Here is a 17,300-nt window from a genome sequence, read left to right as displayed (position 1 = left end):
ACAGGATGTGTCCCCTGTTAGAAGCAACTAAACTTCCACTCACTTTCAGAAATCAAGACGCTGAGGTAACGCGAGCATTCCTTCAGGTTTCACATTCTTGGCTCTAAGTGGTTGCGCAGGTGGTGCAAAGCAAACCTTTTTTGGGGGATATCTTGGCAAAATAACACGATTAAAGGTGTGTTTTATTAGCGGTTTTCTGCTTCTGCTTTTTGTCCACCCATGAATGTGCAGACAAATATAACTAACTTACTTTGATATGAGGAAAAGTAAAGAATGTGATGATTCTCACAGAAGCTGTGGATTTACACAAATTCTGCTGATTTCAAGGCTGATTAAACGTTGAGCTGCAGTGGACACTGACATTATGAAGTGCTGTGAAGAGAGTTAAAGTCACGCTGATCTAAAAACTATGGTAATCACACATGCATATGCATAGGCCATATTTGACTGTCAGAACAAGGGCCATGTTTTAACATGCACCGTGACAATAGGGTTAGTACCTTAACTATGTCAACGAGGGATGTGTCATCATCGCTGCTGCAACTCGTACCGCTGATCTAAGTCTGTCCTCTGAATCTGAATCTCCATTTCCCTGTAAAATCTCATGCTAACCAAAGACAGTTTTTTGTTTTGTTTTTTTAATTTTCCTTTTCCATTCATCTGATCCAAACACGAAGTGGGATGCAGCGCTGACATCTTTATCTATCTTCATTCAGTGCACTGTAGAGGCTCACGATGTGATCTGAATGTAACATGTACAAGTTATAATTAAAGTCAAAGACAGTGATTATTATGCAGCCCTATCAGCCACTTTTACTTACATAAGTAAATAACAGTCTGATTTCTGAAATACAAGGTTTCTGATATTATGTTAATCATTGTCTTCGAATAATCACAATAAGGACTCAATAAATAACTAAATGTATTATTTTGCCAAACACAACATTGAACAATTAAACTGCTTTTTGCATTTTCAATGGTGTTAAGAGTTTGATAGCAGAGGATGCTGATGTTGTGTTTATGCACAGAATCAGAGTCTGTTGATAAGTTATCAGGGCAGAGCATGTTTTGAACTTGTTTCATGCTGAAATACTAATCGTCCAGACAAAGTTGAGTAAGCAAGCCAACAAAAGCACCAAGCAACAAAAGCAACAGCTGAACATCTCATGTCCACACACAGCCCCATAACAAACACAAACAGCTGTACAGAGCAGACCCTTTGCAGGATTTCTCTGCTGTATCTGCTCTCAGCATCTGCGTCACCATCACAAAGTTCCTTTTGCATACACTCTGTAACACTTTGTAATTTTTCTTGCTCACAAGCAAAGTTCTAAACCAGTTGGACTGGATTCTAAACCAGTTAAGATGTTTCACAAGGGACATGCAGACTTTCTGCTTCAATTTGAGGCGCTGATAAGGAGAATTGCATGAAGTGCTAAGAGTAGTGAAATTAAATAAATTTTTTATACAAAGGCTGCCATTTTCAGAGACTCAAAAGTAATTGGATAAACTAAGGTGATTCAAAAGATAATAATACTTTCAACAGAAACCTTTTAGTGCTTTACCATCAGTTTGAAAGCATGCGGTTTTTGCTATCTCTCTGATCGAGGTTTTGCAGCTTACACTGACATCTCTTAAGACCTAATGTTGTAGATTCCAGTGAAAAAATACCAAATACAAGTTCAAAGCTTGAAATAAACTCCAGATCTTTTCTCTGTTCAGTTCCTACCTGGCCATGAACCTGCTTATCAGTTACTCTGAATACCTGAGTATCAGGGAAAAATATATAAAAATTGCTTTAATTCCTATACAATGGTTGAATGCCTTGAATTAAAGCTGAAAGTGTGCAATGTCATTTTCATTGTTTGATTTAATAGCCAGTGTGACGGTGTAGACACAGAGGCAAAATTACATAAAGCTGTATCATTGTTAAACTACTTAAAAATATAGCATATGTACAAGAAAAAATTCAGTATAAAAGTGAACAAAAAAACTGACTTATTATGAACTAAACTGTGATTTTCAACGAGAAATTAAAAAAGAACTATACTCTCAGCATATGTCTCTAAATGCCCCGAGGTAGGAACAGTGATCTTGGCAGAGCATATCAACCCCGCCACAGTCCCATATCGCGCACAGCTTTGGCACATATGCCTCCATATTAGAAAGTTTACACAAGAAGAGACTGAAACTGGCTAATTACAGCTTAACAATCATGTAATAATAACATTACACATGTTTTAAGTAATGAACTTTGCATTAACAATCAAAAATCAAAGTAATCTTGTCCATTTCTTGAGAAAAGTCCAGATCATCAGAAGTATGAATATAAAAATCAACTACTTGTTTTCTCAATTTACGTAACAAAATAACAACATATCAGCAATGCTTCAAACTTACTACAAAACTTTGTTTAAATAAATACAAGCACAACATGAAAAGTACTGCACATACTCAAGTCTCAAACTGAGCCTTAGAATAAACAACTCATTTATTGGATCTTGCAGACTTCGTACTGATCAACTCTCATCAACCACTTCTCAGAAATTAACAGTGTTTGTACACATAAAGGCCATTATCTGTAGAGCCACAGAATCTTTTTTGGCGGTCACTCTTGTTTTTCAGTCCATGTGTAACCAGCATCTACCCCTGAGAATACTCGTCAGCTGCTTTAAACTGCTTCTTCTTAGACTCTGGATCCAGTGGGAACTTGTTTTTTTCAGAAAGCTGTGATAAGCAGATGGCTGGGAAGGCACTTGTCAAGGCTGATGTAGCAGAACATCTTTTGAAAGCTTGTTTTATGCGCAGCTCTCCTTTGCAGAAAAGTGTAAATAGTGCTGACCTTAATGCGCTTTAACCCTTCGTATTTAGCTGTGTCTGAAACGTATAAATGCCTGCAGCTTTTATCAGAGGGAGAAAACGATTTTATGCAATCTTGTGTGGACACTTACAAAGCATGATGAGGGTGGTTGTCCCTTGTTCATTTCCAGTAGGATAGGTGGCGTACTCGCAGGTATAGCGACCGGCATCGGACATTCTCAGGTTAGAAATCCTGATGGATGGGTTCTCCAGACTGTTGTGAAGGAACACAACGCGGTCCTTGAAGGCCACATTAGGGAAACTCTGTCCATACACCGGGTGGTACACAGCAATGTTGTCCCTGTGCCCGTCAGAGGGTTCCCATATCCAGGACACCTGATAAGAATCAAGAATTTATAAACGGCAGCGGTTACAGTTTGCCCGATTATTCTTTTCATTGCTTTTATTTTTATGGTACACAACTATAGCTCATTAAAGAAGATAAATTCGTGCAGCAGACTAACTTTTGACTCACATCATCCTAACAAGGTTCTTAAGCAGTCAGCAGCTCTTTCAATCATCTAATGAGGAGGTCTTTAAATACTGACACTGGAGGGCTGTAACCAGGAGATTAATAATGTTGCCACGGATTAACGTATGCCGTAGTGTTCTACATGTGCAGTAAATTGTCCCCATTATAGTTAGCCAAATTGAATACTAGAAGTTCCTTTTGTTCCTACAGTAACTGATTACTTTGAAGCTGGGATACCAGTAATCATTTTTAAAGAATCGTCTTTTGTGTTATTTTAATAGAATTTATTGCACTTAATTAGATTCACACCGAATCTAAAATTATGTTCATCGGGTCTTTGGCAGACTAACAAAAGTCTATTATAAACTGTAGCATTTTGGGTTTTAAGAGTTTTAAAACAGCCTCACTGAGCTGTGTTTGCAGCCACAGGTCCAACTGTTGACCATGTCGGTAAGTAGTGAAAAAAAATCAGCAGTTCAGACAACAATTACCAACTTCCTGTTGTTCGGCGTCTTCCCTTAATACACTGACAGTTTGTTTGTAAACCAGAAGGCATGCATGAATATTTATGGATGCCAACATTTTTGACATTTCTCTGAATACATATTGCAAACTGCTGTCCCTGTAACATGAAATCATTTGGCTTATAGCAGCAAAACGTTGAGTACAATTAAAGTTGTCTGAGTGAGAAGCCGAGAATCTGCTGCAAGATTAAATTAAATGTCTGTTAGACTTGCAGGCGCTCGCTCAAAGACCCCGCTGCTTTTTTTAAACAAACAATTTTTTTTAAAAAAGGATCATCTTAGAGATTTCTAATATGCGAAAGATATCGATATCTGGCCTGTGAGAGACACTTCCACGAGGGAGAACGCTGTGATGGTAAACCAAATTGATTTTATTTTTCTCTGCAATTTTCAAAGTGACAGCCAATAACAAACTGCTCGCTAAAGTGGTACACCAGGGAGCAAAGGGAATAAAGTTCATCAATACACATTTAGCAAACATCTATTAAATGTATGACATGTAGGATGGAAGGAAGAGAGCAAGCAGAGGAGGTTGAAGGTTGTGAAAAGGATGATGGATTGTAACCCAGATGTCATTGCAAATTAGAGGATGATTCTCTGCTGATTGAAGAGAAAATATCACAGAGGGCAATTTAGCCCGTCTGCATTTTTAGATTTTACTTGTGAACAAATTACCTATTGATTTCATACACAACTCAGACAGATCACACAGAATCAAATTGAACTCGTAAACAGCTCGTAGCACTTTGCTTATTCTGCTCGGCGTTGAAAATGACATCTGAACCGTTCAGGTGGCGTCAGATACGAGCTCAACTGGGACTTGATGAGATAAATTGACATCCAAATAGTCAGCTGAGCTAATTTTACGCCGTGTGTCCTCGAGCAGTTCTCTTCTGTAGACCAAGTTGGAATTAAACGAGCTAAAATTACGACAGAAAAAAAGCAAAGAGCTAACACCGCCCAGTAAACGTAAGTTACTTATCGCTGATTAGTTAAAGTCCCACATCATGCTTCTGATTGTTGCTGACAAACTGCAGGAGTTTGTTGCAGGGAAGTAACTGCATAATAGAAAGAGACAGCATTGTTCGAGCTGAGATTGCTGGTAATTTATTTACAATCTCATGCTGAGTAGACACAGTGGTCGAGGATGTGTTCAAAGATAGACTGCTAGCAGGGAAAACAGACACTGTTAACTTTCCATCAGCTCCAAAGTATCAGTTTTAACATGTTGAATCTTTTTCAGCTCACATGTATGTCAGTAACCTTGCCTGTTTTCTGTGGAGTGGCAAACTGGCGGCTTAGTGTTTGTTGGAACTTGAATAGCTGCTTCCATCTTTCTGAGATGGATGCAAACTGCCAAAATATCATTTAAAAATGTACATTTCTAGTTTAAATGTGAATTCTAATTGGAAAAAAACTTACATATGTGGTGAATTAATTGTTTCTACATGAGGATCATTTCATTTTTGAAAGGCTGAAAGTAACGGTGCTCTTTGTTGCCAACTGCATCCAATAATAAAACCTCTAAAAGCCTAATCAGCAGACCAACTCCACACAGAGTTTGGCTTATGTGTGCATCTATGTATGCATTTGTTTTTATCAGTAACAGTGTCTATAAATGTTGTTACATTTAAGTGAAATCTACACAGCTCATTTGCAGACCTTGTCCCAAGTTTGGTTTAAACTAACGGCACAAAACAAACAGTAAAGTAGAACCAGTAATAGAAACAACAATGACTAAAAGAATATAGATTTTAAAAAAACCTGTTTGTGTCTGTGTGCGTCAGATCAGGAACTAGGTAACATTTGAATTTCTCTCTTAAGCTCCAACCTTTCATTCTCGACACAACAACAACTATTTTTGTGTTTACAAATAAGAGCAACGCAGTGAGTGTCTTTAACAAGAGAGTTTCTAAAAATGTGCACCGTTTTCTTATTTCAAGTACAGAAAATCCCAGTCTGTGCTCTGCAATGCTATGCCAAACATTTTTGAAAGGTTAATTTTTGGGGAATTTTGTGCCTTTGTTGGAGGGATAGTGTGTCAGACAAGGTGATGGGGAGAAAAAGAGGCGGGGATGACATCTAGAAATCATTATGCCTTTAATAAATGGGCCAATCAGCCATCGATGAGGTCTGAATTGACTGCCTAGTGCATAGACGCTGTGAGGTCTTTCCCCTTTCTGGCAACCATAATCTCACAGGCCTTCATGCGGGAGCCAAACATCAGCTCCCTCATCAAGAAAGCACAGCAGAGGAAGTACTTCCTGCAGCAGAAACTCAACCAGCTGAGTTCATTGATGGTGTACTTCTGCTCCTCCATCACCATCTGGTACGCTGCTGCCACTGCCAAGGACAAAGGCTGACTGCAGCGTGTCATCAGTTTTGGTGAGAAGGTGATTGGCTGCAATCTGCCTTCTCTACAAGACCTGTATGCCTGCAGGACACCGAGTCGAGCATGAAAGATTGTTGCTGACCCCTCGCACCCCACATATAAACTTTTGGAGTCACTCCCCTCTGGCAGGAGGCTGAGGTCCATTATTGTGGTCCATGAGGAATATAAACCTCATAGCACAAGAATGGTTTCTTCATATCTGCAGCTGGAAAACTTGACAAAGCTTTGATCCCCTCCTCTCTGTCGCGTTGATGATTTTTATTTGTTCAATTAGCAAACCATTACTCAGGCTGCTGAAAATGTACATATTCGACTACTGCGGACTTTTATATTATATATTCTGATTCTGTGTCAACAAAGCTTCAAGCAGCTAAAACAAGATGATGTTTCACATGTTTAGCTTTCAGCGGTTTGTGCAGGGCTTTGTTACAACACTGATTACAGTTTGTTTGCAAGTACCACAACAGAACAACAGCAGCTTTAGTGGATGTATAAGTAGCAGGCTCACTGTACATCTTCATTCCTGCACTTGTTTTTATTTCTCCATGTCTGCCAAGCATAAAATCATATGGAGATGGATGGAAGCCTTATCAATTTATTCATGCTTTACAACATGCACGCAGCAATAAATAATAAGACATCTTAGGATGTACAGTGGGATCCAAAACATTCTTCTATTTTGCATTAGTTCCCAATTTATCTCAAGAATATTCATGCCAAATGATAAAACCAGCTTTGAGTGAATCTCTACAAAATTTACATAAATTTTAGATTATATCTGTATTTGCTTTGCCCCCCTTTTGACAGCAGTTCTCGAGCCGCATCGGCTCCACAGTTTTATGCAAAATCTGATAACCCACATTATCTCAGCATGATCTGACGTTCGTTCGAATGGTTCTCATGGTGTCAGGAATGTTTGGCTCTCTCAGTCTTCAAATGAGATTAAAAAGATTCAGTGGAGCTGAGGACTCCTTGGTCTTTGGTCTTAAGTGCTTGCGAACCTTTGATGTGTGTTTGGGTCATTATTCTGCTGCAGTGTGAATCCATTTCCAAGATGTGAGGATGGAGTATCGAGAAGTGCAACTTCTTCTCGGTAAGAGCGCTTTGTATCCGGAGCAAGTGCCCGATCACAGCACTTCACAGCAAATCACCAGTAACACCAGGTGGGAGCTTGGTCTCTGCATCCAAGCGATCCAGCTGCTTGACAGCACGGATATCATTAATCAACATGAAACCTAACTTTTAAATCACAGCGTGTCGCGTTTAGGGACATTTTGTGTGTCAGGGCATTTCCAGCTTTTCACATCTCGTTTCATGTCACGCTGTCAACATCACAAAAATGTTCGGTTCCCTTACCGCCACTGATTCTCTAAATGATACCAAAATTATACTGTGGCAGTGTTGTACACAGTAAGGCGCTGGTTTTCAGTCGCAAGGTAGCAGTAGTGGGATTCCCAACCCAGATCCACCTGTATAATGTCGTTTCAACCCTTTATTCCCACCACCTTGTTGCACTCACACTGCACTATCGCTCTTTTTTCCTCTTCGCCTCCTCACAACCCTCTCTTTTTGCCATAAATCTAAGACTTGGATATGTCAGTACAAATGTTTTTCTTTCTCATCATCCTCTTTGAAATGCTGTTATGGCTTTGGCCTTGTTTCCTCTCCTGAGATGTGGTTTAGATATTGCCTCTCATCCTCTGAGACCACTGCTAGACAGCCTTAAGCTCAAGAAGCCCCTTCCTCTTTAAAAGGTTGTTTAGAATAACAATTTGACATCAGATGCCATGTGGCAATTACCCTTACTTATGTTCTCTTAGAAACTATTTCCTCCTTTTATCGTCTCTCTTGTTTTGCCACCTGAGTCTTCCTACCGGAGACAGTCTAGATAACTTTTTGTATCTATTTATTTTTAAACTGTTCAGTTTCTTGGAAACTTTTACCATGAGTTTCCTTATTGGCATGTCTTTATGTTACCGGTCGAATGAACAGATCATGGAGGAGAGACTGGCCATTTGACCCCTAAATAAGCGTGTCCATTAGGCTACAGTGCACGCCTTACTTTTAAGCTCTGAATCTCAGCACTTCTGGAATTATTAACAATGTTGTCTTTCATCTGCTAACCTGTGTGAGCTTGGTCAGACCGCCTCCATCGTTAAATTGGCAGCTGAGCTCAACAGACTCTGTGGGATACGCCTCCAGCTCCTCCGCAACTTGCACTTTTGGAGCCCCAATTTCTGAAAGCAGAAGAAAGAGAAAGGAGAAGAGAGATTATGCAATCATTCATATCATCATATTTCTTTGTAATAAATTTAAAAGAGGAAGTTGAACAAACAGGGACTAAAAGAGGTAAGAATCTGAGAGGAAAGCATTTTCAGTGGGCTTTTAATTAAATGCACTTGCTGTGACTGATATTTTCCCCTCCCACGTTTTGTTTGCCATGATTGTGAAGGATCAACCTCCTTCATTCATTATAGATAATTTAGAGAACTATACTCAAAACAGAGCGAGAAAGAGGATTAAACGAACAGGAGACCATGAGAGAAAAGAGACAAGCTCCTTAAAGAGAAAGAAATAAAAATTCAGAATCATTAGTCTTTGGTAAAAAAGCCTCAGGCAGAGGCTTCCTTCACCTGGGTCCTCCTCATTACAGTAAAGCTTGTCTACCAGGAGACATCGCTAGGGGGCGAGCCTCTAGGAACACGGTTGGTTACTTTGCCTTTCATCTGTTTGCAATTCAAAGGAAGGCACCTGTAACTTTTCCTTTCAAGCTGAAGTGAAAAGTGTTGAGGGAGCAGAGAAGGTCAACAAGGCCAGCACAGGTTTAATGAAAACAAGCCGGGAGAGCCGCCCTCTGCGATCAAACTTAAACAGAGATCAAACACATATGCTAACAGCCAAGCAATGCCTCAACACTGTGTGCCACCTGTTGACCCGCAGGCTGTGTCAGAACACAGAGTTTAAACTGGACAAGAGGAATTAGTTTTTTAACATTCATCCGTCATTCTGTAATTGACTGACTCAGCTCTATGCAGCTGCCAGACCTTTCAAACCTATACTTTATCCCTTTTTATCAATTTGTAACAAAATGTCACTGTGCTGCTGTGATACGCTATTTTCTTGCCAACAAGAATTGGTGTTCCTACCCATGTATCAGGTTTCTTTGTTCAAATACTCTCCACAGGAGAGCCGGACGTCAACTGAATTTCAGATTGATCTGCCAAACAGAACTGATGTTGCAGAAAATGCATTTCAGGCTTGCAACAGAAGTGCAGGAAACCCTGAGCTAGACACATTCTGCAAAACAGCAGGTTTAAAAAAGTGCTCCTCAGAACATTGCTTTAAACTGCATGTAGGCTCTTTGTTGTGTTGTTTTCCCCCTAGTGAGAAAATATTCACTTGCTGTATAAATTTCTTAAAATTGAAGGACTTTAATGAACTTGTAATTCTTGTAGCCAACAGAGGGAGAAAGACAGAAAATGGCTCAACCAGAATAAGAAAGAAAAATGAAAAGACAAAGGATCAGAGAACTTGTAATCCTTTCTTAATACAATCTGGGCCAAATCCAGCAGCTCAAAGTGTTTGGCAACATCCATAAACAATCATATGAGACTGGGAGTGACATTTTAAGCGTGTCCAAATGTTCATGCTTTGCAGTCAAAATGTTGTTTTTCACAGTGAGCCATCAAACACTCATTTGGAGTAACTTAATGAAGCTTTTCTCTTTCTTTTTCTTGTTTTTTACTTGACCTGCTGCTTTCACTCATTCAAGCTCCAGATCCCCTGCTGACCCGGGATCAAATCCTACCAAGGCCTTTCTTGTCTACCTCCCCTTAGTCTCTGCCCTCTCAGCCAGCTTCTGTGCCTGTAAAGATAAAATTCTTGTGGGGAGCCGGCCTCTTACTCTCACCACAAGAAAAAGGGGATAAGCACTCACTAACCGCTAGCTATAACCGCTAGCTAGCCTCGGGTGTGTTTGGAAAAAGCCTCTTAGTGTGTGAGGGATTGATTAGGACAATATGTTACATTCTGCACCATGGAGGTGAATGAGCTGGCCGGGATTTAGCCCGAAAATCAGCTGTAAAACGCAGTCACACTAACAAAAGAAGTGTGAAGGTTGTGTGCTGCAGGAGGTCTTGGGTTGTTTTGGATTTACAGCATGCGCGCATCCGCGTGTCCAACCATGTGTGCGGGAGTGGATTTTGTGTGTGAAGTCATATGCATGCTTTACAGCGCAGGACTGATGTGTGCATGTGTGATCGTTGTACGTCAGAGTGTGCGCATAAATCACAGCATCTCACTGTAATGTGAGTGCAGATAAGACTGACTGAGTCACTGAAGCACACTTTTTACCCCAAGGGAGACAACGGGCTGTCAAACCATTTATCCATTCCTACTGTGGGTCCAACACACTCACACACACAGACACACACACATATAGACATGCAAATAAAATAAATTAAGTTTTTACACAACCCGACAACAACGAAAACAGCAGAGTTTGAATCTGTTTTCCCCATTTGCTTCTCTTTCGATGTCATTTTTGTTCACATTTGCTTTTTTCTTTTCTCATAAACAAAAACGCGGATTAATTTCACTTAATTAAACACATCAACACACAACTCCCACTATTCATAAAGAAACCAAAATGCAGAAATACACAGACACACCAGATGGTCTCACCAAAGCCATGAACCACATAAATGTTTGGGTTATTCATAGTGGTCAATGAAATCTCTTCTGTGACGCACGGGGAAAAATATAATAAACAGAAACAGGGAGAAAAGAGAGGAAGAGGGGATGATGGTGAAGGAAAATGAGGTGTATTGAGGTTAAAAGAGCTAAACAGTGAAAGAAAACGATGTCAGGAAGAATATGAAAGGAGCTTTGAGAAGGATGGTAGAAACATTTATTTAGGGGAATAAATATTACGGAATAAACGAGGAAAAGCGACTAAAGGAATGTCTGAAGCTGAGAGAGGTGGAGGAGTAGACTGGAGGAGGAAATAAAGAAAACCGGAGAGAGGGGAAGTTTTAAAAATGGTCAAAAAGCGACACGAGGAGAAAAAGCTAAATCCTTGAAAAGTAAAATAAGGGAGCAGAGAGCATGAGATGACACCACAGATGATTCATTTCCTCAGAGTCAGATGGAGACCGAACCTACTGGCTCCCTGAGATGAGACGAGTGAGAGGGTGAGAAAGTTTTCATTCTGACTGTACATACAGACCAGCGTGATCTCAGCTGCAGCAAAGTTGCTGCTTGTTTTGAGGTTAACCATCCAAGCTGATACTTGTTTGCTGCAGTGTATAGGCTACGTTTTAAACACTGACATTTAGTTTGTCAGAGTGTGCAAATATAATACATCGTGTGGAAAAATATCATCTAAGCTACAGAAGACTTGCATGAAAAAAAAAATGAAAGCTCACAAAAGTTGTTGTCAAACATGAAATCAGTCTCAAAAGATTTAAAAAAAAAGTGGGTAAATTATGTTAAGAAAACACTAAATACTGGTTCTATCAGTTCTATCAGCATGATTATGGTATCTCTGGAAATGTAGTGATAGCAAAAGAAACCGAGACGTGACTATCAAACACTAGGTGAGAGTGAAAGGTAAAAAATAGTTCCACAGCAGCTTCCTGGTTCATGGTAAGTAGTAAGGTAGACAACACTGTGATATGTACTGAGAGTGCAGAGAGGTGGAGATGTGCTCTGGAGTGAAGAGGAATGAAAGTCAGCAGAAGCAAGACAGAATAGGGGAGATGGGTAACAGCGACCTGTGGTCAACCATCATAAGCAAACGGACGGCACACAGGAGAGGACGGCAGAGGCAGGGGGGGAGTGGGTGGACATTAGTGTCAGGGGTGGGACAGCAGCAAGGATAGCAGAAAGAGAGGAAGGGGAGGTTTCCAAAATGAGGCCTGCTATGATATGTGGTTTGGAAACACTGGCACTAAAAAAAGAGAGGAGGTGGAGCTGGAGGTGGCCCAGTTGAAGATGTTAAGCTATTTGTGAGTCTGTTTGTTTGAGCACGTTTGCATGAATGGCTTGGAGACAAAGTTAGAGAGGCGAGGCTGAGATGGCTTGGACATGTGCAGAGAAGTGTCTAACAAGTCTCAGCGGATACACTGGACAAAGAATGTTGAATATGCAGCTGAAAGACAAGAGGAGAAGGGAAAGACCTCAGAGGTTTATGGAGACAGTGAAGGAATACATGCAGAAAGCTGGGGTGATAAAGGCGGAGGCGGATGATCTAATGTTTTAACTCCTAAAGGAAGAAACCCAAATGAAAAAGAAGAAGAAAAAGTAATAAAAAGGTGTAATTGCATACTTGGATATTGGGTGAAGGCTTTAACTCCCCAAAAAAGAAGAAAAAAAGTCAAAATTCTACTTGAGTTGTTTTCTGTTATTTGCTTTTAGTAGTTCTGGTGCATAGAGACATTGCAATCAGTAACTGCCTTTATTGAATAGTTGTAATTAACATGTTGAATGCAAGTACTGCAGATGGGAAATGTGGGGAATGAGAGCAGGGGAGTGCCATGCAGCAAATGTCAGGCCCATCGGGACATGAAGTAGGTTCTCAGCTGCCGAGGGCGTTTTAGGCCATGCCACACTCACCCCAACTTCTAGGCCACTGCATCTCCAACAGTCTTTAAATCTTTAAAGATGCAGATGGGTGAGGTTCAAAAGACCTCAGCTAATAGCCAAGAAAGAGAAGTTTTGATTTTTAAAAAAAAATCAAATAGAATTTTTATTAAATAAAAGCAATCTGAAAAGATCAGGAGCCTGCTCTTCTATCGCCTAAAACTGGGGAAAGCTCTCAATGAACAGTCCAAGTATGTATATATTTTATTTTTCTTCAGCTTTATTGAAACATAAACTTTAAAGGTTGCTAAAGTAAGTTGCTTACAGAAAACACTCAGCCCTGTGAAATCAAGTGTCATCATTGCTTATGCCTAATTGTATTGTTTTCTGGAAGCATAACGTACAAATGTTTGTCCCGCTATCAAGGAAATTGGTGTCAGTGCACCACAATAATTCTTATCTTTTTAATCCTCTCCAGCTTGCAACCCCAGTGATCCCACAGTTTGTAGCTTATTCCTACTGGAAGTCACTGTGGATTGGAGCAACAGCTAAACACAAACAGAAAGTCAAAAAGGGAAGGTGTAGGTGAACAGCCACATTCTGCGTCTCTCTCAAAGCACCAGGGAGATGAATCACAGTTAATTGACATTTAGAGGCTTGTGGCATTTGCCTGTTTATGTGGAGATTCCCCATGTAGACAGGCATGCAGGAAGAACGTGAGGAATATGCTGATGGGGTGCTCAGTCATCCACATTAACATCCAAATCACATGCTTATAGAAGGCAATGAACCACAGCTGTTTTGTTTTGGAGTTTTCTGTCAGCCTGTCATGATGTCAGCTATGTCAGCTTTTATCTGGTTGATTGCCAGCAGCTGTCAGCTGATAAAAGTGAAAGAATGGATGCATTTGAAAAGCTCAGGCTTCTGCATGGAGAATGACTTTAAACATATCAGCGGTACATTATGAATCCATAGCTGTATTTTTCCCTTTGTGACTAAATCACAAATTGTTGGCAGCAGGGGATATATTTATGGCTGACCAAGGTAACAATCAGTAGAGGTTATTTTCCTCCCAAGCTGTACCATTTGCTGTAATTTTGCAGAAAATCCAGATTACTACTTTTACCAAGCAAAAACCTTGAGGGATGAAAAATGAAGCAAATGCCAAAAAGTGCATTTTCATTCATGGCTGCTTCTAAAGGAGGTAAATCCCTATAGAAGCAGCTTTACAGACGAAATAATCACATTGACACCTTTGTGTAAAAGGACAGCTTTGGTCCCAGGAGCCAATTTAACCCTTTATACCAAGAAGGCTTTAAAATTATTTTTAGGTCACGGCTCCTTAGACTGAGAGGCTGATGGTGATTGAGGCAGATATAGCCTCTAGCTGTTTGTTACGTTTCACCTAATTCGAGTCACTTTGCATTTTTAAAGGAATTATGTGTCTAATAATGTGGCTCACTGTGTGATTAATAATAGTAGCAGCACGTGCTTCAGTTTTGTGAGAGAAATGCTAGTATTTTATGTTTCTTTATATGTTACTTGGCACTAATTAACAGGTGTCCATGTGTCGTGTGTGGAATCAGTCTATGGATGGAACCTGCAAACTAATCTTAGCATTAGCTGATAACAACACTTAACCCTCTCCTCCTGATACCAAGAAATCAACACGGTGGTGTCCAAAATGCTACAGTTTATATTTAAACTTTGAGTTTGAAAACCAGTGGGTGGTGTTAAAGTAGCTACATCCATCTTTTATTTACAGCAGGGGTGTCCAACACCACAAGGGCCGGTGTCCTGCAGGTTTTAGATGTGTCCTTGATCCAACACAGCTGATTCAAATGGCTAAATTACCTCCTCAACATGTCTTGAAGTTCTCCAGAGGCCTGGTAATGAACTAATCGTTTGATTCAGGTGTGCTGACCCAGGGTGATATCTTAAACCTGCAGGACACCGACCCTCAAGGCCTGGAGTTGCCCAACCCTGATTTTCAGTGTATGATTTACAAATGTTTTTTGTGTCCCCCTGCTTATTTCTCACTGTTATAGTTTAAAACAACTGAGTATTTTCACTTTCAGTTCTCTTATTAGTGTTTTATACTCTGTTTTCATTTTTTATGGCCTGTTTCTCTGCGATCAAAGGACTAAGAAGAAAGGCCTCTAGCCAAACTGAATAAAACTGACTAGAAGTACCTTTCACTTTTTCATAGACTCCATACTTCAAACTTTAGCTGAAGACTTCTTTCCCCCACTGAGTAGTTCAGAAACAAAAGTAGCACTTTACCGAACAAGGCACTAATTTATAGACTTCCGTCCATAACAGGTCTGGAGTCTTGAAATAAGTATTCTTCTACATCGCTGATTCATATAATATAAAATTGCCTGTTTCGTTTCTGTTTCTTTTCTGTGCTCATTCACGAGCCAAACAACATCTGTCTTGGCAGAGCCCCCAGGTACGTGGTGTTAAATGCGCGATCACTTCGCTTAATCATATCTCTATCCTCCAGCTTTTGTCACTCGGGTATGAATGTAGGTGGAGGTGCAACATACCTTCTTTGTCGAGAGACAGCTGTCGAAAGCGTTGAGTGATCAAGCATAAACTGAGCTGTAGGCTGCCAATATCGTCACAAATATACTGTAACTGTGCTGCTAACGAGAGATGGAAAATGAAAGATTCATGCAATGAAGGTTTAATCACAGTTTCCTCACTCAGCATTGCTCATGGCATTATTGGAATTTTATATAAGAGCTTCGGTTACAATGGAAAATACATTTTTAGACGAAGGAGGAGTAAGAGGCGAACGATGGAGAGGAAGGCAGCAGTGACAAGGTGAGCCAGTACACCTATGTGAGACACCAAAGATGGGCTTTAGACTAATGAAGGTGAGTTTAGTTATAAATCTGAGGCCATGGTCCTCATCTTGAAAAAGGTGGAGTGCCCACTCTGGGTCAGGGACGAGTTCCTGCCCTTGTGGAGGAGTTTAAGTATCACAGCGTATTGTTTAAGATGTCGGGAAAAGGGAGCAGGAGATCGAGAGACGGATTGGTGGGGTGGCCGCAGTGATGCGATGCTGTACCAGTCTGTTGTGGTGAAGACATTATTTCCCGGTCGATCTACGCCCCTACCCTCAACAATGGTCACAAGCTCTGGGTAGTGACGGAAAGAATGAGATCGCGGATACAAGCAGCGGAAATGAGCTTCCTCCAAAGGGTGGCTGGCCTCTCCCTTAGAGCTAGGGTGAGAAGTTCGGGCGTTCGGGAGGGGCTCAGAGTAGAGCCGCTGCTCCTCCACGTCGAAAGGAGCCAGTTGAGGCAGTTCGGGCATCTGACAAGGATGCCTCCTGGGTGAGGTGTTCTGGGCATGTCCCATGGGGAGAAGGCCCCGGGTTAGACCCAGGACACGCTGGAGAGATTAGATCTCTCGGCTGGCCTGGGAGCACCTGGGTGTTCTGGACTGGTTTGAGCTTCTCTGCTTGGGCTGCTGCCCCCGCGACCCGGCCCCGGATAAGTGGAAGAAAATGGATGGATAAGTTATAATCCTTCATGTAAGTGGTCGTGTAATTGGCTGATAACAGGGTTGGGGTCTTGAAAGCATCACATTATTATTGCTTATATTTAGTCGCAGAGTCTGAAGTTAGAACAGGACAACAGTAGGGCTGCCACAAACGATTATTTTGATAGTCGACTAGTCACAGATTATTTTTGCGATTAGTCGACTAATCAGATCATGCATCCATTGGAGTACAGCTTATTGCACCAGCATGCATCTGCTCTTATATAACTATCATTAGCTTACAGCTTTAAGTGTTTACGGTATGTGCTAACTAAAAATAAAGACAAGATGATAGTTTATTAAATTTTAATGAAATTTTCAGATTGTTTCGGTGAAGTTTAATAAACTCCTTGCTATCTAAAATATAACGGACACCGGAGTATATTCTCGAGCATCTCACACTTCTGATAATCAGTTGTCGTCTTGACGTTTATTCAGCTGTATAAAAACTATAACTTTAATCTCAGCCAAACCGATTTACTCAGGAACAAATAAAATACTAAAAAAAAGCCAAACAATAACATTTTTAAGTTATTTAAGTGACTTATATATATTTAACCTGAGTAGTGAAAGACGGCAGTGGGTTTGAAAACGATTTGCCGGGAGTCCGGTGTTCTCACGGGCTCTAGTGAGCCTTGCCCCCGGCTAGCTATCGAGCTAGTGGGTAACAGACGTCTCCGAAAAGCGCTTTTGAAAATATGTGGTGTCTTGATAAACTGAGCAGATATTTGAGGTTTACACAGCTACATTCTCGCCTGAAAATATGTTAAACGTTTATTTTGTGACCCAGAAAGAATAATACGAGTAATATTAAAACTAACTAGCTGCTGCCATTGTTGTAAACTGAGCTGGGCTGCGCTATGAATTCTGGGACACAGCTTCTTCTTCTTCTTCTTCTTCTGGGTTTAACGGCAGCTGG

General features: G+C 40.6%; 1 protein-coding gene across 3 annotated transcripts in view; it reads right to left on the bottom strand.

Moving 5' to 3' along the window:
- pvrl2l (PVR cell adhesion molecule related 2 like) overlaps window positions 1-17,300 on the bottom strand; it is a 315,388-nt gene that overhangs the window by 182,052 nt on the left and 116,036 nt on the right. For all 3 annotated transcript variants that reach the window (XM_026155452.2, XM_080296640.1, XM_026155450.2), the window contains exons 2-3: window positions 8,372-8,484; window positions 2,952-3,195 (exon numbers count right to left, since the gene is read on the bottom strand). In XM_026155452.2, the coding sequence (XP_026011237.2) occupies window positions 2,952-3,195; window positions 8,372-8,484 (357 nt within the window). The remainder of the gene's footprint in view (window positions 1-2,951; window positions 3,196-8,371; window positions 8,485-17,300) is intronic.

Source organism: Astatotilapia calliptera, chromosome 22 (assembly GCF_964374335.1).
Source record: "Astatotilapia calliptera chromosome 22, fAstCal68.1, whole genome shotgun sequence".
NCBI classification, from domain to species: Eukaryota; Metazoa; Chordata; class Actinopteri; order Cichliformes; family Cichlidae; genus Astatotilapia; species Astatotilapia calliptera.
Note: the sequence above shows the minus strand (reverse complement) of the source record. Positions and strands in the feature narration are given on the sequence as shown.